Raw genomic sequence first — 25,948 nt, forward strand, 5'->3', positions numbered from 1 at the left:
TGTCTTCGTATCTTACTTCCCATAGCGTCTGTACTCCAGAGCGGCGGCTACAAATGGCATCTGTTCTCCATGTTAGGAGCGGCCTAAACATATGCTGGCAGCAGCTCTAAAATGCCTTTTGGAGTGGCTGCTCCATCTTAATAACAGCCTAGGAGGACTTCAGTTTGATAGTAATAAAGCGGCGCAAATGGAGAAGAGGTGTGGCTTCGCCAACAAGGTCAAACATTCCACAGTTACGGTCAACATGAACTGGTTTCTTTACTTGGGAGAAATGTGTTGTTGCCAGGGTGACTATGTCGCAAAATAAATATGCAGACATGAAGAATAAAGATGTAGAATGTTAATAACATTTGTTTCATTCAAAAAGCTGTACGAGTTTTCAAATCAAAATTCGGAGGCATTATTTTTCAGGGCGCCCTAGTAGTATGAATAGTAGAAAATGGAGCACAGATCTATTTCAAAGCACAGTTCACACAGCTTTGGATCAAAACTAATGTGTAACAAGATGCATTTCCATGGCCAAGAGACTTCTTGCATGCTAATATTGTGCCCTCTGCTTCAAACTCCGTATGCAAGTAGTTAATTAACATTGTGTAATAAGAGCACACCTTTTCAAGTAGTCAATCATGACAATGTACTGACAGGTGAAGGGTGGTGGTGTGACAAGACATGCTCCCATTTCCTAACCTGCAACACAAACTTTTTAAAATGTTTTGCTGCTCTTTCCTTGGCACTTAGTGAAGTAACATTGTACTCGGCAGCTGAACAAAACTGAGACAAGATTCTGACAGTTTTACGAGAGGATAGATAGCTACTCACTACATAGCAGACACATTGAGTTGCAGGTATGCACAACAAAAAGACTATCAAGCAAGTAAGCTTTCTGCCTAAAAGGCCTTGTCAGGATTAGGCAAAACACACACACACACACACACACACACACACGCACGCACGCACGCTTGCGCGTGACCAGTCTCCGGCTGCCGAGGCCACACTGTGAGGAGCAGTGCATGATTGGAGAAGCAATCTGGGTGGTGTGGGGCTAAGGATCAAGCTGGGGTGGGAAGGGGAGGGGGAGCGATAGCAGTGTAGGAGTGGGGGATGGTAACCTGCTGCTTGTGTGAGCATAGGGGGATGAGGTGGAGAGAGGCTGGCCAGAAAGGTGCAGTTGGGAGGTTAGACAGCGGGCGGTGAGGGGCGGGAGGAGGGGATGATTTGGGGGGGGGGGTGGTAGAGGGAAAAGGGAGAAGTAAAAAGACAAGGGTGCATTGGTGGAATAGAGAGGGCTGTGTACTGCTGGAATGAGAACAGATAGGGGGCTAGATGGGTAAGGACAATGACTAATGAAGGTTGAGGGCAGGAGGGTTATGGGAACATGAGATATATTTCAGGGAGAGTTCCCACCTGTGCAATTCATAAAAGCTGGTGTTGGTGGGAAGGATCCAATATTGGATGGCATGCTCAGCAATGGGGTAGTCCAACTGTTTCTTGGCCAAAGTTTGTCAGTGGCCATTCATGTGGACAGACAGCTTGTTGGTTATCATGCCTAAATAGAATGCAGAATAGTGGTTGCAGCTTAGTTTGTAGATCATGTGACTGGTTTCACACGTAGTTCTAGGGGTTGTTAGGGATGGACGAGGATATTATGTAGGTTCGGTGGGTGGCAGAATACCACTGTGGGAGGAGTGGGAAGGATAGTGGTAGGACATTTATCATTTCAGGGCACCATGAGAGGTAGTCAAAACCCTCGTGGAAAATGTAATTTTTTTTATTTGTTATGACTGTAGTTTTGAGTATTATCCACCTGCAGGCAGGTAGATATCATCTAATAAAATAATTTCCGACATCCATAAATGGAAATAACCATGTTTAATAATTACATGAACGTTATGGGCCCAGCACAAATTAACCAACAAGGTATTTACTTGTACTGGAACGGTGGATGTTAACGTGTGGGAACTCAGGCCATTATTTATAGATGTAACAATGGTAGTCACAAAGTTTTAATTGTCAACTAGAAAGAAATCCACTTGGAGATGGTGTTAGTCCTCCTCTAGATATTCACTCTTCGATGCAAAACATTGTTCTTAATGGTAGATAACTTGGTGGAGACTTTGGTGGTGGAATTTGGCATTTTTGCTGTCTGGGGAATGTTTCACCCCAAAACTCACTTCAACATCATTCTTGAAATCCCTACTATGCATTTTGTTCCTCACCTGAAGAAAAGAGGAGGACTGGTTGCCATTGCACAAGAATGGGGGAGAGATGGGCAGGGGGCAAAATTTGATAACCCAATGAAACAGCATGTGTAACTATGTCAGACAGCTTGCCATGAAGCTTCAGCAATGGTGAATCCACATGTTTCCAATGCTTGCTTTGCTACTTTGTCTAAGTTCACCAATATACCCAGCATTCACCCATAGTATTAAATGACCAAAGAAGCCTGACACAGCTGCAACATTTCCACTATTATCTCCATTTGGCAGACTTTTTGAAAGCATGTGAGCAGTCACTGACACCGATGGGTAGTGCTGACATTTGGAGTGTTCATAATGTCGTGCTAAGTAATGAAAACTGATCCACGACTAATTTTGGCTTTTTCCTCCATCATCATGGTTGTGAAACCAGCACGAGTGCCTCCTATTGAGATTTCCAGTTCTTCATAGAAAATTGTGTGTCACTTGTTTCATTATCATTCATACTTGTACTTGTGCACCAACTCAGCATTGACTGCTACAGTGTTGTTGCTCTTCAAATGCAGAATATGTATTATTGCACAATACTCCACTTTATCAACGAGCTGCAAGTATTTATTTTGGAGTCTGTGGTGGTGTGTTATGGCACTAAGGCAAGGAGATTTCAATATGTAGCTTGACTGCAGACATGCATCTGCAAAAACTAAGAATTTAATTGTATAACTTTATTTTTTTGAGGCAACAATTAAAACTTTATGATTACCGCTCTTAAACGAAAAATTGTGCTTAGTTTGTGACTGATGAGTACTCTCTCTCTCTCTCTCTCTCTCTCTCTCTCTCTCTCTCTCTCTCTCTCTCACACACACACACACACACACACACACACACACACACACACACACACACACACACACACACACACAGAGAGAGAGAGAGAGAGAGAGAGAGAGAGATTAATTTTGTAGTAGTTTGTAACCACACTGTAACAGTACAGTACACCCATAGAGAGATCAACATCAGAAGAATGTTCACAGTTGTAAATGATTTTCTAAAATGTGAGACTAGTTAATTGTTAAATGTTGCCACAAATTTTATATCACCTACAGACAAGTGGAAAGGACATCCTTTATGCTCAAGCAAATCAAAACTAATTTTAATGCATGTTGTTTCACACACTATATTACTGAAGAAAAATATAGTTTTCTTGAGTTTGAGGAATTTAAATTAAAACCAAGTACTGCCCACACTTCCAAGAGTAAGGATACGTAAGGGTTCAATAATTACATGGCCTGACTTGACAAAGCAGTAGCATATTACTGCAGTCGATCTGTAAAAATTTTAAGTGATATTCAGGCCAGATGGCCTTACTGTTCCTTCAAATGAGAGATAATGAAAACAAAATATTATAAGAGTGTGTGTGTGTGTGTGTGTGTGTGTGTGTGTGTGTGTGTGGAGGGGGGGGGGGGGGGGGGGGGGAAGAAGAAAGTGATTTCAGGTGTGCCGCAGGGGAGTGTCGTAGGACTGTTGCTATTCACAATATACATAAATGACCTTGTGGAAAACATCGGCAGTTCACTGCAGCTTTTTGCAGATGATGCCGTGGTATATTGAGAGGTTGTAACAATAGAAAATTGTACTGAAATGCAGGAGGATCTGCAGGGAATTGACGCATGGTGCAGGGAATGGCAATTGAATCTCAATGTAGACAAGTGTAATGTGCTGCGAATACACAGAAAGGAAGATGCCTTATTTAGCTACAATATAGCAGGTCAGCAACTGGAAGCAGTTAATTCCATAAATTATATGGGAGTAGGCATTAGGAGTGGTTTAAAATGGAATGATCATATAAAGTTGATCATCGGTAAAGCAGATGCCAGACAGATTCATTGGAAGAATCCTAATGAAATGCAATCTGAACTGTTTGAATACTGCTCACCAGCGTGGGATCCGTACCAGATAGGGTTGTTAGAACAGATAGAGAAGATCCAATGGAGAGCAGCACGCTTCATTACAGGATCATTTAGTAATCGCGAAAGATGATAGATAAACTCCAGTGGAAGACTCTGCAGGAGAGATGTTCAGTAGCTCGGTACGGGCTTTTGTTGAAGTTTCGAGAACATACCTTCATGGAGGAGTCAAGCAGTATATTGCTCCCTCCTACGTATATCTCGCGAAGAGACCTTGAGGATAAAATCAGAGAGATTAGAGCCTGAGGCATACTGACAATCTTTCTTTCCACGAACAATACGAGACTGGAATAGAAGGGAGAACCAATAGACGTACTCACGGCACCCTCTGCCACACACCATCAGGTGGCTTGCGCAGTATGGATGTAGATGTAGATGTAGAATTCATTAAAAGTGTTTTCTGGGGTTTAAGATTTTGAACTGTCAAATGTCTCAATTTTTGGCAATTACTATTCTTAATTTTTGAGAATGGAACATTCCTGTCACACAGCATAGAAAGGTTGTAACTGACAGCCAAGAACAGATGAGAGTAGATTCCATTATGATTGCATTCTTTTATGACTGTTACACAAATTATGCACTTCCAAACTATAACTGGCTGACTGCTGTGTTCCAGATGATACATAACAGCCTAAAAGAAGCAAATATTGGTCACAGCATTGTTGGTTCTATTCAGAAGTGGTAGAAAGAAATTAAGATTATACTTGAATGCCCCATTCACAAGGACATCATTAGAGATGGTGCGAAACTTTGGGTAGGGAAGCGATGTGGAAGGAAATAGGTTGTGACCTTTTAGAAATAAACATTCTGGCATTTTTCATATGTGGTTCATGGAAACAAGAGTTGGATAGCTAGTTCACTACTGTGAACTGAATATGAATCCAACACATTAACCAGTGGCATTCCCCGCATCATTTGTTGGAGACAGTTAATGTCAATTGGACGTTAGGTGTACACTACTACTGTGTAGTGAATGTGAACTCAATGCTTTAACCACTGCCTTTCACTGCATGATTTGTTAGAGGTGGTTCACGTGTATCAAATATTAGGTGCCTGTGGCTGAGTTTTTAATTACACAGATTTTAATAAGATCTTTGAATTTCACTTTGGGGAAAGAGCAGGACTCAGTGTTCGGTGTAGGGGACGAGGAAGATTATTCAACTGTTAAGTAATGTATGGGGGAATTGCTTAGTAAAATGTTAAATTAAAGTAATTATTCTGGTTTTTATGATATCTTTCAGTGAATTTTAAATATTTAATAAAGCAAGGAAACAGAGTGCACATTATTGAAAGTACTTAAAATGTACTAGATCTACATTAAAACAATTATGAAATCACTCCATTTACCTCCACACACAAAATAAAAGAATGTATTAAAGTGGGGAAGAAGGACGTATTTTTTACAATCTCAGTCAGACATTGAAAAAGATAGTTCAGCAGCGAAATAATGTGTGCACAAGTAAACTGGTCCCACTCTATTTGCTTCTACATTCTTCTTTGTTTTTTTCCATTATAGTTGGTTAACAGTCTGAGATTTCAGCTCAAAACCTTGTTAAAATTTCCTTTCTTATTTCTCTTTCATGCTGCCTTTTTGGGTTTCCTTGGCTGACAGTCCAGGGTAACTTTTATCGCTTGTTTTAAGTCCCAGTTCCTTCATCCTTTCTCTCTCTTTTGACCGAGGCATACAAAAGTTGTAATTTATATCTTTTTATGATTATGTCCCCAGCCAACAGATAAACGGAAGTTTTGTTTTATATCTTTATTTGACTGAAGTTTAACTTTGGGGACATTTCCCTTTTTTTGATGTAAGTTATGATAATAATCTGATACTCAAATGTTACTAAATTTGCAATACCATTCTTTCTATTTCTCATTTTAGTTCATGTTGTTGTTGTGGTCTTCAGTCCTGAGACTGGTTTGATGCAGCTCTCCATGCTACCCTATCCTGTGCAAGCCTCTTCATCTCCCAGGACTTACTGCATCCTCCATCCTCCTGAATCTGCTTAGTGTATTCATCTCTATCAAGAGGAAAAAGAATATAAAGAGAGGAAACACACATCAATAATCAGTTCCTAGTGGCAAAGATGACGTAACTTACCTGGTTCCAACATGTCCTCTGAGAGTGGTTGCCGACTGAAAGGATCTGTAGATGAATTGAGAAGGTGACGCACTATAACAGCACGATCCATAACTTTCCCTGATGGAAGCAGTACGGGATCTTCCATCAATGTATCCATCAATGGATCTGAAGCATATGATGAGTCACATACAGCTCTCAAACATTAAATGGTAAATGCATTAAAAGGCTTTGTACAGTAACTATTTACACAAGTGAAATTACTTATGTACACGAACGGTAGGTTAGAAAAGTAGATCACAATAGATTTCCTACATCTACAGTTCAAAAAAGTTCATCTTCAATAACATTTCAGACATTTAGTTCAAAGATGATGAAGCAATACAAAGTAGGAGATCAAGAGAAAGAGAAACAATAAAATCTGATGTACATAACTTGTTGATGAGAGGAAGTTTATACTACACTTAAGGCTACCTATCAAAAGACTGCAACATTACACATGGCATAACAACTCTTCTCTCTTATTAGAAATGAAATGTGTGCACTGGTGCTATAAATTTGGGTGTGACAACTAACGTTCATCTATGACATATATCTCCTGCAAAGTTTTTAAGTGTACTTCATTTCAACAGCTTTCATGTTCATGGAAATTCATTTTTGGTCAGGTGTGTAGGTAGAATATCTTATTTGAGTACGACAAAAACTAACATACAAAGTTTAAATTATAATAATCCGTGACTATGTTAATAAACAATAAAATTCTGATTAGAGATGAACAACCAAATTCATTATATTATCAACTTCCTGATAAGCCACAGTCACTGCATTGTGTAATATAGAGCGTGATCCACTGATACTGATTTAGCAGCATATAACTCTATTAAACAAATAAATATATGAATCTTTGCAAATAAATCAAAAGCTTGTTTACTAGCATATAATTCTATTAAATAAATAAATGTATGAAACTTTGCAAATAAATCAAAAGCTACAGAAGATAGATGAAGTAGCCATATTTTACATCAATTCCTGTATCAGAATTTGATTACTGTGCACTGTGCTGCTCTCTCCTTTTACTCAAAAAACTGAGTATTACTGCTACATTTTATATCTCTGTGTCAAGAGTTATTTTATTTACACGCTTATTTGTTTCGCTAGTTTAATGAAATTAAAATTACCCCGAAATTCATCAGGTGCATCACTGTAATCAACTTCTTTCTTCAAATTCTGTACTGAAATGTCATGTGCTTTCTCAGCTAAGTTTCTGAATTGTTCAATCTCAGTTGGTGTTTTAATGGAACGTCTTTCCATTCGTGCTGCTGCATCTTCAAACAGTTCTTTCTTGAAGGACCGCTGCAATCAATAAACAGATAAATGAAATATGTGGGTTAAACTGATGGAAATTTAAGATCTGCCAAAAATGAAACTCTGGATTGTCTTCAAACCAGTGTTAGCAAGGTCTACCCTCAAAATCCGCATTCTATTTTAATAGAATTTCTATTACCATCAAACAACTAATTTATACGCATAATGTGAGGAACCACTTGCCTGTATGCTACAGTATGATTAAATTAAATTTTTGTTGTCAATACCTATTTTACCATTTTTGCATAGGTAGTAATCAGATTTGGAAATATATTAAATCTTGATTCCGACAATCTATTATTTTATGACAGAATGATTAAAGCAGTTATCTTGTCTTGTCATCTTTGATTATGGCTCTCTGGGAAAGATCTTATTAAAGATCATGTAGTGATTATTAGAGGAGCTGGTAGAGATTTAGACTGTAACTTCAACTAAGTAACTGAGGATAACATTAGGTGCAATGGTGCAAATGCTTCTCACACTATTTTGACAACTGCATTACTCTTTGTGTTACAGGATAAGACTTGGCCAAGTGTTCTGTTGAATGTGTGAATGCAGAGATTCAGAATGCGATGATCACGCATGGGTTTTGTAACAGAGAAAGGTGCAATTAGACTTCATCTTATTATACCACACATGATACCATTATTATTATTATTATTATTATTATTAATTTTCTGGTCTCTGTTCATTAGTTGTGCATATGCATAAAGTAACTAGTTTCTTATTCATGCTGTATCTTACTGAACTTTATTACTTACAGTATAGTTTACCGATTGCTGATGATAATAGTATACTGGATGGAATTATTTTATTATGTGAAACCTTAATATTTTATGTTGCCTGCATATTGTTTGTTTGTTTTAAGAATGATGACCCCCCCCCCCCCCTCTCCCCTTTCACACAAATATTTCCCTTTGCCTGAAAATTTAATCAGAACGCACTGTTGTCTTTGGTTCCCTATATTCCACTGTACAATTGAATATTGTAGTTATTATTTTGCATGGTGACTATTAAATGAGCATTTTATTTACTACAATTGACAATATTTCATAATTAGTTATTTTAATGCTTAAAGTGCAGACAAGAGTACAAAGCATATTTTTAAAATGAGTGAATATATTCGTATAAATTTTGTATCTAAAATTATTTTAAAAAATCACCTAAGAGCATTACCACATAAAGAAAAATTTACCTACCTCCAGAAAAAAATCAGGTCTATACTGAAGAAAGCACTTCACGGCATCTGCTTCAGAATTGTTAGAGAGATTCATTGGGTAACAGACCAATCCAGTCAAACTATCAACGCAACTGGCACTGCTAAGGGCATTCTACAACTTTCACTTAGCTCGCAATGGGTTATACACACTGTTGGTGACTACTTTGAAGGACAGAAAACTTTGGAACATGCATATACATTGTATAAGTTGTACGTAAATAGTTGCCACTATTAAAGTTCCAATGCTCATACATGCAATTTTATCCAAAATAATATGTTTAATTACGGTGGCACATGTTAATATTCACTAGGCTCATAATAGCTTATATAGGCAGCTTACTGACCTGTGACATTAAATTAAAGTATTCATTACTAACACACTGGTAATTTGGTCATTAAAGTATTTATGAATAAGAAACATGAACGAAATGAAAGTTAATCTCAAATTGATTGTGTACAATCATTTTGCAACTGTTCAACATTCTTAATCATCATTAATGAGAAGAAGAAGTAGTAGAAGAAGAAGAAAGGTAAAGAAGAAATTCTACAAGATTTAAGAGGCATATGAACCAGATTGGTAGGTTACACTGCGACACATGAACTGCCTCCAACATGCTCACTACAAATCTGGTGTGGTCTACATTAGAATGTTTTTGGTAAAGAGTTACTTGCATAACTGATTTCCAGAGGCACTGTCTGCCCAAGCCATGTGATTTTCAATATTTATTTAGGACAGATTTTTCCGAAAGACTGAAGTGCCAAATAAATACAGAAATAGTTGCAACAATCAATACAGAAACAATAAATGGCAACCTGTACAGCTCAAAAAGTCATAGTCATAACACATCTGAAATTTTTCATGGAGAAATTTCGATAAGAAGCTTGTTACATAAGAAAGGTGAGCTTTTTGTACCACCAAAGGCAATTGAAACATCTAAAGGTGTTTCTACAGATGTGCTATGTGTAACTGAACATCATTTTGTAACTACAACTGAAAATTGTGGGTGAGCCATGCATCGATTGTTAATGATATTTTTAATATGACCCTGAAAAAGCGCTGAAAGGTCACAACACTCTGTGTCCCTGAAGGCTCTCTTTCATCATGTGATTTACACAACACGATATGGTTATGAATGAATGCAAAGTGATTTCAAGCTTCCCTCAGAATACCCACAATGTATTCAGCCACAGTACTGGCATATTTTATAATGGGATTTTACAAACTGGTTTCCTTTGGTTTTTTTCGTACTCATATGATTTGAAGGTCTGTGTTCAGACATCAACTTCCTAAAGCAGTATGACGCATTTCTAAAAGTAGATGACTTTGAAGTTTTTGGAGTAATATGGCTTGTAATCATGAAACATTTGAAATGCTACATTCCAAACACATTAAAAAGCAAACACAGGAGAGGGGAAAAGAAAAGCAGCAGCACCATGGTGATCCTATGGTCCATTGCCCAGAAGTTTTGTCATTGTCAGCTTATTCAAGCAGTTCCTTGCAAATTTTCACTTCATGTTACTTCCTCTCTTCAATCAATATCAAACAATGAACAAACAACACTACAACTCAATGTCTGTTCAAGTTTCTTGGTTAAAATTTCATGGCACCATCAAGTCTCATCTTCAATTGATTACCGAGCACTTCTGAAATGAGAGAACCACTGGTAACACTGCAATTGGGGTAAAGTATCATTTCCCTAATCAAAAATTTAAAGGTTTCCGAAAACATTTTCCCCATTTTAAGTGAAATTTCTTGTTACAGCCTTGCTTCCAAAAATCACAATATTGCCATAACTCATATCTTCCACACAAAAAGCTTGAAAATTAAATTAACTATCAACAATGTCAACAGTTGCTGGTGTGTGGCAGACAGAGTTCCAGGCAGATACAGTGCCACCACCTGTGCCATGATGCTACAGCAGATGCACGCCTTGGGCGGAGAAAAAGTTTCGTCACTCTCTTGAACAGATCTTATAAGTTGGTGACACTGGGGTTGACCATTCTGGTATATATAGTTCTGCACATGCAGTTATTTTCTTCCCTGATGTCCTAAAGTGCAACCAGATGCTCGTGCTACTACTCCTCGCTGATTATACCACCTACAATTGTAGTTAAACCCAACATCAGAACAATCTACATCATATTTTGTTAACTGAAATTGTGCTGCTCTGCGATGATGATTAGCTCTAAGGTATAACACTGATCACAAGTTGTATCAGTTTTATCTACTATTAACATAATTGTTGTTTGATTACAGGGCTATACCCATAACACTCTATCTCTTGGCTTGTTATTGTTTTATACCAAACTTGATGTTTTTAGATAAACATGCATTATTGTCTAATGAGTGGCTTGCAACTAAAGACAGCATATGGTAGAGGACTGGTTTCCAGCCTTTCTGAGACAATTATCCCTGAGGGCAGTCAGATATTAGCTAGTACCCCGAACCTTCCCTCTACTATCATCCCCACCTAATCAAACTTTATAAAGTAAAAGAATTTTTTTTATTAGCTAGTACCCCGAACCTTCCCTCTACTATCATCCCCACCTAATCAAACTTTATAAAGAAAAAGAATTTTTTTGAACAATTTCATTGTCAAAATATTGAAAGGTAGATGATATTTAGTTTTTGTTGGTGTATTCTTAAAATGTGATCTAATGACTCAGTGCAACAACTGGTAAGTTTTTTTTTTTTTTTTTTTTTTTTTTTTTTTTTTTTTTTTTTTTTTTGTAGAAGGATGAAACAATTCTCAGACCATTGCAAGTGTTACCTAAAACTAGTTTACAGAAAAGAAAGCTAACTGTCATTAGTGAGGGCAGGCATCCCATTACAAAACATGCTTCCTCAGCACCCCAGAAACACTTGGTTCACCTACACCTGCACCATAATTCAAAGCAACCAAATTAAAATGTGTGCACTATACAGGAATATACAGGTCTTAAAACTTTGTAGCATTTATAACATTCAACTTATAATTGTAAATAATATATCAAATGAAAGAGCAACTCAAAAAGTTTTATTTGTTTTTGTGTTTCATGTGTCGCACCAATAAACCAGTTTGGAAGGCTAGTCGTGAATTAGCAATTCCAAGCTCTAAAGCCTACAGACTACGGCTTATATGCCAACTGTGCAAAGGAAATGGTGCTGCGTGAGGATGGTCCTGTCGTCTTCAGTGATGAATCGACATGTCCCGTACCTGGAAATGTGACTGAAAATAATGTGTGCATCTGGAGGGTCAGCGAATTCCTATGAGATGGCACAGTTGCAAAGAAAATTGAATTTTTCTTTGTTCCATATTCCTATGGAAGTTATTGGCCTTCATTTTTCAGTGAAGCAACTGTAACTGGTGTTTCTTACCTTGAAGGGCTATAACTATGGCTCTTTCTTCAATGGGAAGAAGATGAACCACAGAACTGTGTTTTGCAGCAAGATGGTGCACTGCCTCACTGGCATAACTCAGTAAGTGATTGTGCTTGAACACTGGACCGTCTTCAAGAAGTCGGATGAGAGAGCTTATTTTGTGTGCCCTCCATGTTCATACACAATTTGACATCATGTGATTTTTACGTTTGTGGGTTCACAAAGGATCAAGTGACAGTCCTCCGCTACCAGCTGATCATCTTTACTTTAGACACAACACAGTTACTTAAGACACGCTGATCAAGGCTTCAGAAGAACTCACCTATCAACTTGATGGGTGACAAATGGTGCTCAGATTGAACACTTGTACGGAAACTATTTGATTTGCTCTTTTATTTGATGTATTATTTATAATTGTAAGTTGAATGTAATAAATGATACAAAGCCTTAAAATCCATATACTCATTTTGAAACATCCTGTACTTAACGCCTATGGTTTGTAAATCACTTCATTGCTGGGCTTCTTACTTCTGAACTGGCAGAAATTGGAAGATGCTTTGTGTCATATCACTGCTGCTGCTGCTGCTGCTGCCACTACTACTACTACTACTACTACTAATAATAATAATAATAATAATAATAATACAGTGTCAGGCCTACAGCAGTGTAGTAGCCATTACACAGTTACTGTTGTGCTGTGAATTAGTTTGTTTATTGTATTGAATTAAATAATGAAGCAATTTCTGTTCCGTTGTGGGAACTACTACAATTCGAAGAATGCAATTTCATGATATATTTAAACTTTTTTGATGTATGTGCTCAATTTTACTGTTATAGATGCATGGTACCAAATCGGTGTGTAGTTGGTGGACTACATGAGGAAGATCAAGTTATAACCCCCCAACACTGTCATGAGTTGATGCTAATATTTGAAAAATGTAATTATTGGTAACTTATGTAATCAGCAGTACAATCTTAAGGAATAGTGATAATATACTAAGGTTTTAAAAATGATTTAGTTTTGGGACTGAAACACAATTGCATCCTTTTGATTTTAGCCTTCAGAATTATTACATTTTACTTCTAAGAATTATTACATTTTATTCCTCAGGGGGTTATTATTCCCTCGTTGGGAACCACTGTAGTACAGGTATCTATCATGAGAATCCACTATTAACATCCATCTGCTTGTGTGAAGGAAACTTTATTTACTATTTGGTCTTTGACATATACCAGACAACGTATGGAAAGTTCTGGAAGATATGTTGCTCTGCAAGGGATATGGGAACAAGGATTTTGGACCATACAGGAAGCACCTGGTAGTTTCTCATAATTCAAGATCATAATTATTTTTAAACTCCACCTTCTATATGATTTGAAATATGTTTTAAACCACTAACTTTGACAAAGAGGTATTGTCTTCTAGATGATGACTTACATTCTGCATACGAGTGAGTTTGGAAAGTATTCCCTGTGAAAAATTATAAAGTCCAAGAAAAGAAGAGAAACAAATTTCTTGTTTCTGACGCTGTCATGCAATCACAGCATGCTCAACATCATGGGAAAAGCTTTAATGCTTCTGTACATAACTCCCATAAATTTGAGTTTGTGTAGATGCCATCTTCTAAGCCCCACTGGGAAAGGTGCAACAGAGTAGGCTGTTATGGAGAACCTATGAACTGAATGAATGAAACTACAGCCCTATTTCCTCTACCAATATAGAAGACTGTTTTAACATATGATACTACTACAGATGAAGCCATAATCACTACTCTGTCACTTGATTCTGCATGGTTGTGCACGAATTTCTGGTGTATTACTGCTGCAGTAAGTCTACAGTAGTGTTTATAAGTGAAGTTGGTGATAATTATCAAAACTGGTTATTAACAAATATGTAGTGGACAACACCCGGACAGGACATGGGTGGCAGCAGTTTGTCATAATAGACAGCAACTGAGAGTGCTTCACTGTGAGCATAAAAATTTATGCCTGACACACCATTTCATGCTCTCTGTTGGGAATTAACTCAAACACATAAGGCAGAATGTCTGTATTGTGTTGCTACCTAGTTACTGGATTCTGAACTATTTATTGTACCAAAGACTGCTTCATTTACTGCTACCCTGCTCTAGGTCCTACGCTATTGGCTATTTGTGCGTTATCGGGCTCACTTTTCATGGCCTGCAGAAACTCTGAGCTGGAAAAATTCAATCGTTGGTTGGTTGGAATGGAGAAATGGACCAAACTATGCGGTCATCAATCCCTCCGACCATGGAATAACTAAAACTGATAAAACCTCACACTATAAGAGGGAACTACAAGAGACATAAAATTACAAATTATTGACAGAGAAGGATGGAAGAAGGCGGAAGAAGAGAGGAGGGAAAGAAAGTGACTAATGACAGGGGCATGAAGGAAGAAGCACAGGTAGACAAGATAAACACTCAAGATAAAACAGACCCCATAAAGAAAGGAGTGGAAAGGCAGAGGGCGGGGATGAACCACCAAGCCCAGTTGAAGCCAGTCGAATTGGAGCGAAGGGGGGAGCAAGACGGCCTGCCATTCCTTCCACCCACCGATAAGGTTGAAGGTCCCAACCTTAATTAAAGCAAAAAAAAACCCCATCATGAAGAAATCGTAAAACTAGATCAGCCGCTGGGGCGTTGTCAGCTAACACCAGAGGTAGCGAATCAGGAAAGCTAAAAGTCAGGGCAGTTCAGTAAGAGGTGAACCACAGTCAACATTGATCCACAATGACAGAGAGGGGGGTCCTCACAATGGAGGAGATAACTGTGAGTCAGCGAAGTATGGCCGATATGAAGTTGGCAAAGGACGACAGAGGCTTTACAAGAGGCCCGTAAGGAGGACTGCCACATAGCTGTAGAAGCCTTTATCGCCCTGAGCTAGTTTGGTGAAGAAAGAGTGTGCCATTCTGGATTCCAAAGTCCCAAAACCTCACAACGTAATGCCGAGCGAAGGTCTATTTCCGAAACGCCAATAGCAAGAGACGGTGGCCCGTTAGTAGCCAATTTTGCCAGTCAATGGGCAAGTTCATTGCCAGTGATCCCAACATGGCCTGGGGTCCAGCTGAAAACCACTGCGCATCCACGTTGAAAACTACTCAAGGAGTCACTACAGATAGTGAAGGACAGTCCTGAGCAGAAGCAGACACGGTCCAGTGCACGCAAGATGGCTACTAATTCTGCAGTAAAAACACTACAGCCATCTGGTAAGGAATTAAGTTTCGTGTGGCTCGCATAGGTGTACGCATAACCAGTGTGACCAGCAACCATGGAGCCATCAGTATAAATCACTTCTGAACACTGGAATGAACTGAGGAGACAGCAGAATTGGTGGCCTCTGGAGGGGTAGAATCCTTTGAATTGATGGAGAGATTAAGACAGAGCTGTGGCCGAGAGATGCACCACAGAGGGGTACATGCGTGAGCAGAGAAAAAAGGTGGTAAAGGGAAGTGCTGGAGCTCAGAAAAGAACGACTGAATGCGAGCAGCCATGGTAACCCCCACATCGTGGCCGCCACCGTGGTAGGTTGATCTCCCTGTCTGGATAAAGGAGACCATAATTAGGGTGCTTTGAGGTGCAGCGAATGTAGAGCGTGTAAGATATCAACTGTTGCTGGAGCAAAACTCGCAGCAGTGGAATCCCCGCCTCTACAAGAAGGCTAATCACGGGGCTAGTCCGGAAGGCACCAGTCACCAGTTGTACCGCACAACGGTGGATGGGGTCTAGTATCTGCAATGTCGAAGGTGACTCAGAACCATAGACAGGACTCCCGTAGTCTAAACGAGACTGGACCAGCGCTTTGTACAATATCAGGGGAATAGAGTGGTCTGCACCCCAGGTGGTATTGCACAGACATCTAAGAACACTGAGATGTAACCAGCATGTCCTTTTCAGCTGGTGAAGATGAGGGAGCCACGGCAACCAGGCATCGAAGACCAGACCCAAGACGTGATGGGTGTCCACCACCTTGAGGGATTGTCCATCAAGGAACAGGTCTGGATGGGGATGAACTGTACGGCGATGGCAGAAATGCATGACACATGACTTGGCCACCGAAAACTGAAAGCCATGGGAGAGAGCCCAAGATTGCACATGGTAGATTGCCCCCTGTAGACGGCATTCTGCAGCGCCCATGAAGGAGGAAGCGACGTACATACAAAAATCGTCAGTATACAAAGAGGGGGCCACTGTCAGCCCAGCAGCTGCCACCAGTCCATTAATGGCGATTAGAAAGAGAGGGACGCTCAGCACGGATCACTGTGGAACAACATTTTATTGCCGATGGGAAGTACTGTAGGAGGAACCAACTTGAACCCGGAAAGAGCAACAAGAGAGAAAGTTAGGGATAAAAACAGGCAGAGCGCCACGAAGGCCCCATTCGAAAAGGGTGGCGAGGATGTGGTAGAGCCAAGTGGTGTCGTAGGCTTTATGCAGTTCAAAGAAGACTGCAATGAGGTGTTGCCGATGGACAAAAGCCGACCGGATAGCAGACTCCAGGTGGATCAAGTTATCCACCATAGAGTGGCCACAGTGAAAACAACATTGAGTCGATGACAAAAGGTCGCAGGATTCACGGATCCAAAACAGCCGCCAACTCACCAGGCATTCAAGGAGCTTGCAGAGGGTGTTGGTAAAGCTAATGGGATGGTAGCTATCCAACTGAAGAGGTGGCTTCCCAGGCTTCAACACCAGAATAACAACGCTTTCCTGCCACTGGGTGGGAAATACCCCCTCACTCCACAGATGGTTGAAAAGGGTCAGTATACAACGGTTGCAGCCACTGGTAAGTGTTGGAGCATTTGGTTATGTATCTAATCCGGTCCAGGAGCCATGTCAGGACAATGGGCAAGGGCGTTGGTGAATTCTCACTCAATAAATGGGGTATTATAAGGCTCCAAGCAGCAAGAACCGAAAGTCAAAGGCAGTCATTCTGAGTGCTCTTTCAGGAGGAGGAACGTGAGTGGATACTGAGTCGATGCAGAGGCTTGTGCAAAGTGTTGAGTGAAATGCTCTGCGACAAAGTCCGGATGAGTAAGAACAACACCATGCACAGAAATTCCTGCAGCACCACTGGAAGGACGATGGTCAAAAATTCGCCTAAGTTTCACCCAGACTTGTGAAGAGAGGGTGTGCAGTCCAATGGCAGCCACAAATCCGTTTCTGAAATCTGATTAGGTAAAGGGCCCAGGCGCACAATCGTTTAAAGACCAGAAGGAGAGCAGTAGAAGGGTGGCGCTTGAAGCATTGAAGAGCATGGTGGCGGTCTTTTATGGACACAGCAATTTCCGAAGTACACCAAGGGACCATCTTCCAACAGGGGGAACCTGAGGAAGAAGGGATGGCCGAAACAGCTGTGGAAAGAATGGCAGCAGTCAAAGTCTGTGCAGACTCATCAATACTACTGTGTGGTAGTACAGGGGGGGATGGCAGCAGAGAAGAAGGCACCCCAATCAGCTTTGGAGAAGGCCCACCTGGGAGGGTGACGGAGTGAGATATACTGAAGGAAGGTCAAAACAATCGGGTAATGATCGCTGTCACACAATTCATCATGGACACCCCACTCAATGGAGGGAAGAAAGCTGGGACTGCAGATGGAGAGGTCAGTGGCAGAGACGGTGCCGTGTGCCACACATAAAGTGTGTGGGAGCGTTGGTGTTTAGGAGACAGAGGTCAAGCCCTGCCAGAACAGCATGTGACTATCCCAAAGAGGGTTGTGTGTATTAAAGTTCCCTAGAAGCAGGAAGGGAGAAGGAAGTTGTTGAAGAAGGGTGGTTAGGGCAAGGCACGTGGGCAGCCTGTCAGACGGGAGGTAGAGATTAGAGATTGTGAGTGGAGTGGCCAGATGAACACTTTCAGCACTTGCTTCCAGAGTGGTATGAAGGGGAACCCATTTACTAACAATGTCCTTGCAGACCAAGGTGCAAACACCACCAGAAGCCCGCAAGGGGCCAGTTCGGTTTTGACAGAAAGCGTGGAACCCACGAAGGGTGGGTGAGTAAAAAATCAACAAAATGGGTCTCCTGGAGAGCAATGCAAGCAGCTGAGTAGGATGAAAGAAAAGGTTGCAACTCCGGGAGGTGACGCAAATAGCCAGTACAAATCCACTGGAAGATTCTCAAGCTGGAGACCAAATGGGTAGCGAACAGACCGCAGCCAGTCACGCCGCCGAGTCGCCATCTGTCACCGATAAGGATTGGGTAATGCCCATATAGATGGAGTCAGACTCTGTTGGTTCATTGGCTGAAGGAGGGAAAGGCAGCGCCTCAGGGGGTACCAGAGGGGCCTTGCCCTTGTTCTTGTGTTTCTTCTTCTTCTCTTGTGAAGGAAGAGAAGGGTAGACTGCAGTGAGGTCGGGCATGGAATTACACCTGGCAATCTTGGTGCCCACTGGCCACGGATCGTGTGGCCGATGTGAAGCTGCAGATCGCCTTTCAGGGGGGTGCCGGGAAGAGGAGTCCCGGGAGGGAGCTCCAGTACTGGTGGCTGCCGAAGAAGCGGAGCACTTCTCCGGCGAGGGAGGGGGAGCAGCACTCGAAGGGGTGGGTATGGACAGTGGTGGAGAGGGGGAGAGGGCGGGGGACTGGGAGAGAGTGGGTGAGGCAGAAGGTGTGGGGCGAATGGGGCTGGGCCGGGAAGAGGAGGGAGTAGGAGGGGGAATGGACGTAACTGAAGCAAAAGTAGAAGTTATAGGCATGGGATGAGCCAGTCATACTTTAGATAAGCCTCGGTGTAGGTAAGTCAAGCTAAGGTCTTTTACTCTTGAATCCGTGTTCTTTCACATACACCAGGCATGCTGGCGAACGTGGAGAATGCTGTGCATTACAATTTACGCATACTGGCGGGGGAGCACAGGCACTCCATTCGTGGAGGGGGTGCCCACAGTCACCGCAGAGGGGTTCATTGGTGCAGCGGGAAGACGTGTCCAAACCGTAAGCATTTAAAGTATATCACTGGTGGTGAAGTGTAACGTTTTACATCACACTGATACACCATCACCTTTACCTTCTCTGGGAGGGTACCACCTCGAAGGCCAGGATAAAGGTGCCTGTCTCGGTGTGATTGTTTTTAGGGCCTTACTGTACACCGCGGATAAATCAGACTCCTCACCACTCGAGGTTTGCACGGAGCTCCTCGTCAGTTTGGAGAAGAAGATCCCGGTAGAAAATGATGCCCTGTACCGAGTTCAAAGATTGGTGTGGTGCAACGGAGACTGGGATGTTACCGAGACGGTCACAAACACGCAGGGCTTCAGACTGGGCAGCTGAAGGTGCCTTTATGAGCAAAGAACCAGACCGCATTTCACTCATGGATTCCTCTTCGCCATACTTATCTTCAATCATCTCCCTGAAAAACAAAGGTTTGGTCATGGCAAAACTTTTGCTATCTGTCCTGGTACAAACCAGGTACCGAAGGAAAGATTTCAACCCAAGCCGGCGAGCTTGACCCTCTTCCCAGGGGGTGGCCAAAGAGGTGAAGGCTGAAGGATCAGGAGGAGGAATGTCATGTCTTCTATCACTCTTAGACACGGCCACAGAATGGCCAGGATGTTGAAGCTTTTGTTGTTTCATGTGCAAGGCGTCCACCCTAGTACCAACCATATACTCCGACCAGGGGCTCGCCCTGTGGGTGCCAACCAGCCACAGCAAGGGCCATTTCGCACGGCGGCCATTGTCGGGAGTTCTGATGCCCCGAAGTGATGAGCATCGACTCCTTGGCATACATGAGGTGTTAACAGCTCAGGTACTAGCAGTGTGATCCACGTGTTGTCAGGGGGCTCAGCCAAGTTGGTACTTAACAGCCTCACCACATGGACTGGCTACCATGCTGGTGACCCAACAGGAAGGGGGCCAGAGTGCAAGAGGAAAAGGGAGGGGAGGGAGAAAGGAACCTGCACCATGGAAACTAGGTTGGGAGCTCATCCCCAAATGGTTCACATTGAACGGAAAACGTTGGAAATGGAGGTCAAACCCCAGGGGGACCAAAAATGCCAAAAAGGAGATGGAAAAAGCAAACTAAACAATAGCACATACCAAAAGAAAGCTGGGAGGATAGTCAGGTCGATATAAAGAAGTACACCAAGAGGGAAAAGTGGGGGTAGGGAGAAAGGAGCAAGGACAAGGAAGGAGAGGAACAGGGACAGGGACAATAATGCAGTCTGGAAAAAGGAAGGAGACTGCAATAGTTCGGGGGCCCCGTGTATGCCAAACATGAACCCACAATAGGTACTGTGGGCCCATGGAGGGAGGTGCGGGGAATTCAATGATAGTGATGTTTTCAATGCCCAAGAAGAAGTATTCAATGATTCTGATTCAAAAGGAGAGGAGGAGGATTCTAGTATGGATTCAAATTTCTATACTGCTGAATGCTTGATTGAGTAACAGCGACAAGAACAGGGTGTATACGCAGACAAGAAAAAGAAATTCATGGGTTTTTCTCAGATTTCCCTGTTTAAAATAAACTTTTTCCTGGGTGAAAACACACTATACCCCGTGTTAACTGACATTATACTTTCCCTTGGTGCCGTAAAAGTTATCAATCATTTCAATGGCGAAGATTTTATACATTGGCATAGAACTTCCAGCACTTTAGGAAACAAAATGCAGCAAAAAACAACGCATTTTGGAAAGGTCTTCATACGCAGCAGCACTTACACTGCATATTTTCATATTATGAAAGTATGAACAGTAATTCCACCAAATACAACACAGTAGCTTCTGAAGCACTGAAATTGAGATTGTGATGTGCTTTTGTAAGCCAATCTTAGATCATGTAATGTGATCTTGCCAGCCAATGACAGCAGATATTCAGAGCATAGGACAGCAGATGTAATCAGCCAATAGCAATATCATTGTTAAGCAGCATGAACATACAAAAAAGGAAAAAATTAGTGGTTTAAATTAACATACATACAGCACAGCTGCGAGAAAAGCTAAGCTTTCACATATATCAGTTGTCAAAATTTTTTTGCTGTTCTTTCCAATTGTATGGTCAGGCGGGTCCTAAGGACACAGCTTAAATTGCTCACAAGCATGATAATAAATTTCACTGCTGTGCAAATGTTTCGTAGGCAGGCTGAATACATGTTCCATTGAACATTTCCGACTTTTCTATAGAAAAGTCAATTACATGTGAAAGTGCTCAAGAACTCATTTCACATTTTTTTTAAAAGAAGAGTTATACTTTTTGCCATCTTTACTACACAGTTTGTAATCTATGAAAGAACTAAAATAAATATGAAAAACTAACCTTGAAAGTTTGTCTTTTTTAGTGTGTGTTACTATTTAAAATGTGCTTGTAAAATTTTAAATAATGGCATAAATGGCTAGCCTTCTGAGCTCAAAATTTTTAACAGTGGCTCGTCTTCAGAATTAGGCTTCGAATGAGAGTCTAACACTCCATGATTTATGAAATTCATCCCACATTCTCACATGTAACATAATTTATCCCACACAAAAGGAAATTTACTTTGAAAGTAACGCTTCTCAAAACCAACAGTTGCAATGTTTTCCCATGACCTACAACAAATGCAAACAATTGCGACATCATGCTCACTGAAGCAAGTCCCACAAAAAGGACACATTGAAAACAGTTTGTTGTTACGAAGTATAACATAGTCTTTGACACATTTTGCTGTCGGCAGACATTTGTGTGTGCACTGTGCCTTACTGTAGTAAATGCCACATTTTTTTTGAAACTGAAGTTGTATTTCGGCATTATTCTCCCGTTTATATTTTACTGCTGCAGTAGTATTCTGCAGTAGCAGACGTAAGTAAAATTCTTTGCTAGAGTATCAGTTCTTACCAGTCAAAATAACAAAAATTTAACTGAAAACTGCAACAATGAAACATTCCCAGAATTCTAAATGATTTCCAGGTTTCCTTGAATTTCTTCTGGATAAAAAAATTCCAGCATTTTTGCTGGTTGTCCTGGGGTTCATACACCTAGAAGTATTGTAGTGTAAGTTTTGCAAGGATGTATTGGCTGAAGTACCATATATAAGATAATTATAGTTGTAAAATTTATAATAATTTGATTGTAGACGAGGAAAATGACTCTGAAGAATCTCCTGAACAATCAACTTCACTGGTGTTACTGCTTAAGAGACCCAAGAGAGCAGATTAGAGATTTGCATGGCATCAAGCTAATTACCCTGCTCCTGTACACCCTTTACTGGAAATTGCTGTGTGAAGGCAATACTTCATTCTGCACCAATGTATTGTTTCTGATAATGTGCGCCAGTGGAAATAATTTTTGAAAAATATATAAAAACTGAGCCTAATTGTTTTGTAGGGCCAATAATAGTCATACAAAGACGACAAAGGATTCAGAAAAGCGAATAGTATTTGGGGAAGTTCACTATGACAAAAGCTGAGAATATTTATTAATTCTTCTTCATAATTATTCATATGTATCTTGTGAAAATGCCAAAAATCACTGACTACTGGTCAAAAGGATAAATCTTTCATAGTTCCTGCAACCATTATGAAACACGAAAAGTTCGAAGAAATTTTAACACTGAACTTCAATAACACTAACAAATAAATTCTGTGTATCCAGCATAACCACAATCGACTTTTCAAAATTCGCCAGAATGTTCAATCATTTGAATTCTGAGTCTTCTCCATCACTTGTTGACTGAAGATATTTGCAGTTGATGGAGATATGTGTGGTTCTCAAGAACAAATTCATTTTTGCTAGTATATGAATATCAAACAGGTAAGTACGGCATAAAACTGTTTGTACCTTGTGGTGCTTAGATGGGATATTTATGTAGGAGGGAGGTACTTGCAGGGAAAGAGGCAAAGAAGCCAGGTATTTCATTCATCTGTTTGGAAGCAGTTGAAGATGAGCTAAATAACCTCTGTCGTGGCCTCTGTTACACAACACAGTGTGTCAAGTAGCGATACTTTACAAAAGTCCAATTTCTTTCCAGTCTCTATTAAATTAATACTGTGTGTACAATGATTTTTCTCTAAAATGTCTTGATAGAATGAATTATGATCCATTTGAAGGGCTGCAATTTGTTTGTGCAGGTTGTTGGCAATAACTCAACTGTACATTTTGTAAATTGACATTTTTAGGACTGTGGGGCAACAACCTACAAAGAGGAGAATCTTCATGTCATAAGTTTCCATTTTTGCATGAAGGCTAGACAAATGATTTTTTTAAAAGCTCTGAAATCATCCGTACTTTGTAATTGGCATTGAAGTTGGTGGGTAATGCTTCCACATTTTTAAAACCTTGGTTTCTTTGATTTACCAATCACAATGGCCTCAATCTCTTGAAGTCTTTCAGCACTGGTAACTTACATTACTGTAGGGGTGAACACTGTGTTTCCTTCCATGGCAGTTTTCACCCTTAAAGGCAAGTATCTTATCTGGAAGGATACTGACAAAAAGACTGATTTTATCAATATTGATGTTGTCCTTACATTATTGAGGCTGTGTATGTTCTTTTAATCTACTACTCAGGCATTCACTAACAGTTTCTGTAAATTATCTATTTCCTTAAACACATACAGTTTCTTAAAACACATTACATCACTTCTTACATCCATCAGTCCAGCCATTATTTGTGGAGAAATTCTAATTACGAAGCACATGGCCACCTTTAGACCATTTTCACGTAACATTGTGCCCTTCAGTGGCATATCATGTGCATGTGATCTCTTGAACCAGGTCTTTGCAGATGTTCCCGGTTCCTCATTTTGGAGTAACTAGCATATTTTTTTCCTTTGGAATTTGGGCCACTTTTATTTGCACTTTCCTAGATACTGTTTTTGTTTTCAATAACCATATTCAGCATGAACACAGGTATCCTAAACTCTGTACAAATCTTATACAATTCCCACTGAACCTCATCTTTTTTGAAGAGGTTTACTTTTTCTTGTCCCTTTCCGTATTAAAACAGTGGCAAAAAAACAATTTATTTTCACTTAACACAAATAATTCAACCTCAGAATGCTCAACAGAAACAGCAATTGGTTAGCAGAGGCAGAAGACAAAGCACTAGCAGCAAAATTAGTTGTTACAACTTTTAATTACTTCTACTGATTCAGGACTAGGGAGTCTAGGGCTCAAGAAACAGCACCATTTTATTTTGTCAACTACAATGGTTTTCCCCCTCCTTTATGAATGTTGTTTCATGATTTGTAAATGGTGGGAATGTGTCAGTATAATGAACATAGAAAATTTGAAGAGAGTGATGAACAAAGTTAATAACAGCAGGGAAACATTAATTCTGGGTAAGAAGTGACTGTTATAATGTACATGTATTGCTATTGAGTGGCATCTGTTGTACTTTATTATGAACAGGATTGCAATATGAAGGTAGTAGGCACTTTCACGACTGACAGAAAATATCATTTAAAATACATGGTTGTCAAGCAAAGAATCCAAAATGTGCAAGCGGTTTTTGCAAGAAGGGAACATCCGCTCTGCCTGAAATGTAGGACATAAAAGACATTCTGATGTTCTTGACATGCTACACTATTTCGCAAATAGTAGTTTGTCAACTCAATGTTGTTTTGGAGCATAGCATTCGAAGCAGGAAAGAATAAATCAGACTAAATAATCGCTTACTAATGATAAAAAAAAAAATAAAATAAAAAATAAAAAACAATGATTCAAATGGTGAAAGAAATTGTTCATTCATTAGGTTGCAATAGAGATCACTGCTGCATCCATGCTTCATGCTTTATCAGGGGACACAAAACAATGATGAAACGACAAAATGTACTCTCTCCAAGCTTCTTGTACAACTAGGGGTTTCTTTTGCGGCACAAGTCAACTAATGTAAAGAAATTGTTTCTTCTCCAAGTTTTGGCCTTAGCAGATCTAGTGGAAGACATTTTGCCAAAAAAATACAACCAATTAGAAAAAAACTGGGCACATGTGTGCAGAGTGTCTGCCAATGTAAGATAGAGCCAGAAAGAAAAAGTGTGTTGCAAAGAAATGTCCTGGCTGTGACTGAGTGTTTCAAAACATAACACACTGAGGAAAATTATGTACAAATGTGTTGTGCAAGTTTTCTTTATTACTCAGCAAAGCAAGTTGCATATCTGATTTTTCTAACATTTTATAGTAATATCTTCATGAATAAATAGACTAAGTCAATTTTAGAGAAAGGAAAAAACTGGCCAGTCTCAAGTGTGTTAACTTTTATGAATTAAAATTGTCACTTATATACTGTACCACATTACTAATTATGAGTGTGCTCCTTTTATTTAATGCTATGTCAAAAAACAAAAAAAGGACACTTTACCTCATCACCAGCTAAAGCAGCAGCAAAACTGTCGCAATTGAGATGGAGATATATATCAATTAATTGACTAAGAAGCCAACGCGGCTCCCAGCCATACTTCTCTGGGTTGCGAACTTTCAAATTCTTGCCTGTAATGAAGAGAACATCATACAATAATGTTTTTAGCAAAAATAGTTTCAATTTGAATAGATTAATTTTTTACAAACTACTGATGACAATCGTATTTCACCAGTACTGTGAAGCTGATATTTTGCTGACTTTATTAAGAACATATTTCCTGTGATTAATAAAACTCAACCAAGTAATCAAACTAATTAACAACAGTCCAAATAGTAGAGGCATTGAATCATCTACAAACAAAACTGAAAACTCTGCTAGCTTTCGGACTAATCCTTTTGAGAAACAGAAGAACAAGGTGGCTACTCAAACTTGGGGCAAAAAATCCCTGAGAATTACAGGTATGGGGAGGAAGATGTTG

The 25,948-nt window shown here is 40.1% G+C and overlaps 1 protein-coding gene across 1 annotated transcript in view; it reads right to left on the reverse strand.

Annotated features, from left to right (window-relative positions):
- LOC124594791 (ubiquitin conjugation factor E4 B) overlaps positions 1-25,948 on the reverse strand; it is a 286,207-nt gene that overhangs the window by 18,920 nt on the left and 241,339 nt on the right. Inside the window, exons 19-21 of the mRNA XM_047133209.1 lie at positions 25,471-25,598; positions 7,418-7,592; positions 6,261-6,407 (exon numbers count right to left, since the gene is read on the reverse strand). Coding sequence (XP_046989165.1) covers positions 6,261-6,407; positions 7,418-7,592; positions 25,471-25,598 — 450 coding nt within the window. The remainder of the gene's footprint in view (positions 1-6,260; positions 6,408-7,417; positions 7,593-25,470; positions 25,599-25,948) is intronic.

Source organism: Schistocerca americana, chromosome 2, assembly GCF_021461395.2.
Source record: "Schistocerca americana isolate TAMUIC-IGC-003095 chromosome 2, iqSchAmer2.1, whole genome shotgun sequence".
Taxonomy (NCBI): domain Eukaryota; kingdom Metazoa; phylum Arthropoda; class Insecta; order Orthoptera; family Acrididae; genus Schistocerca; species Schistocerca americana.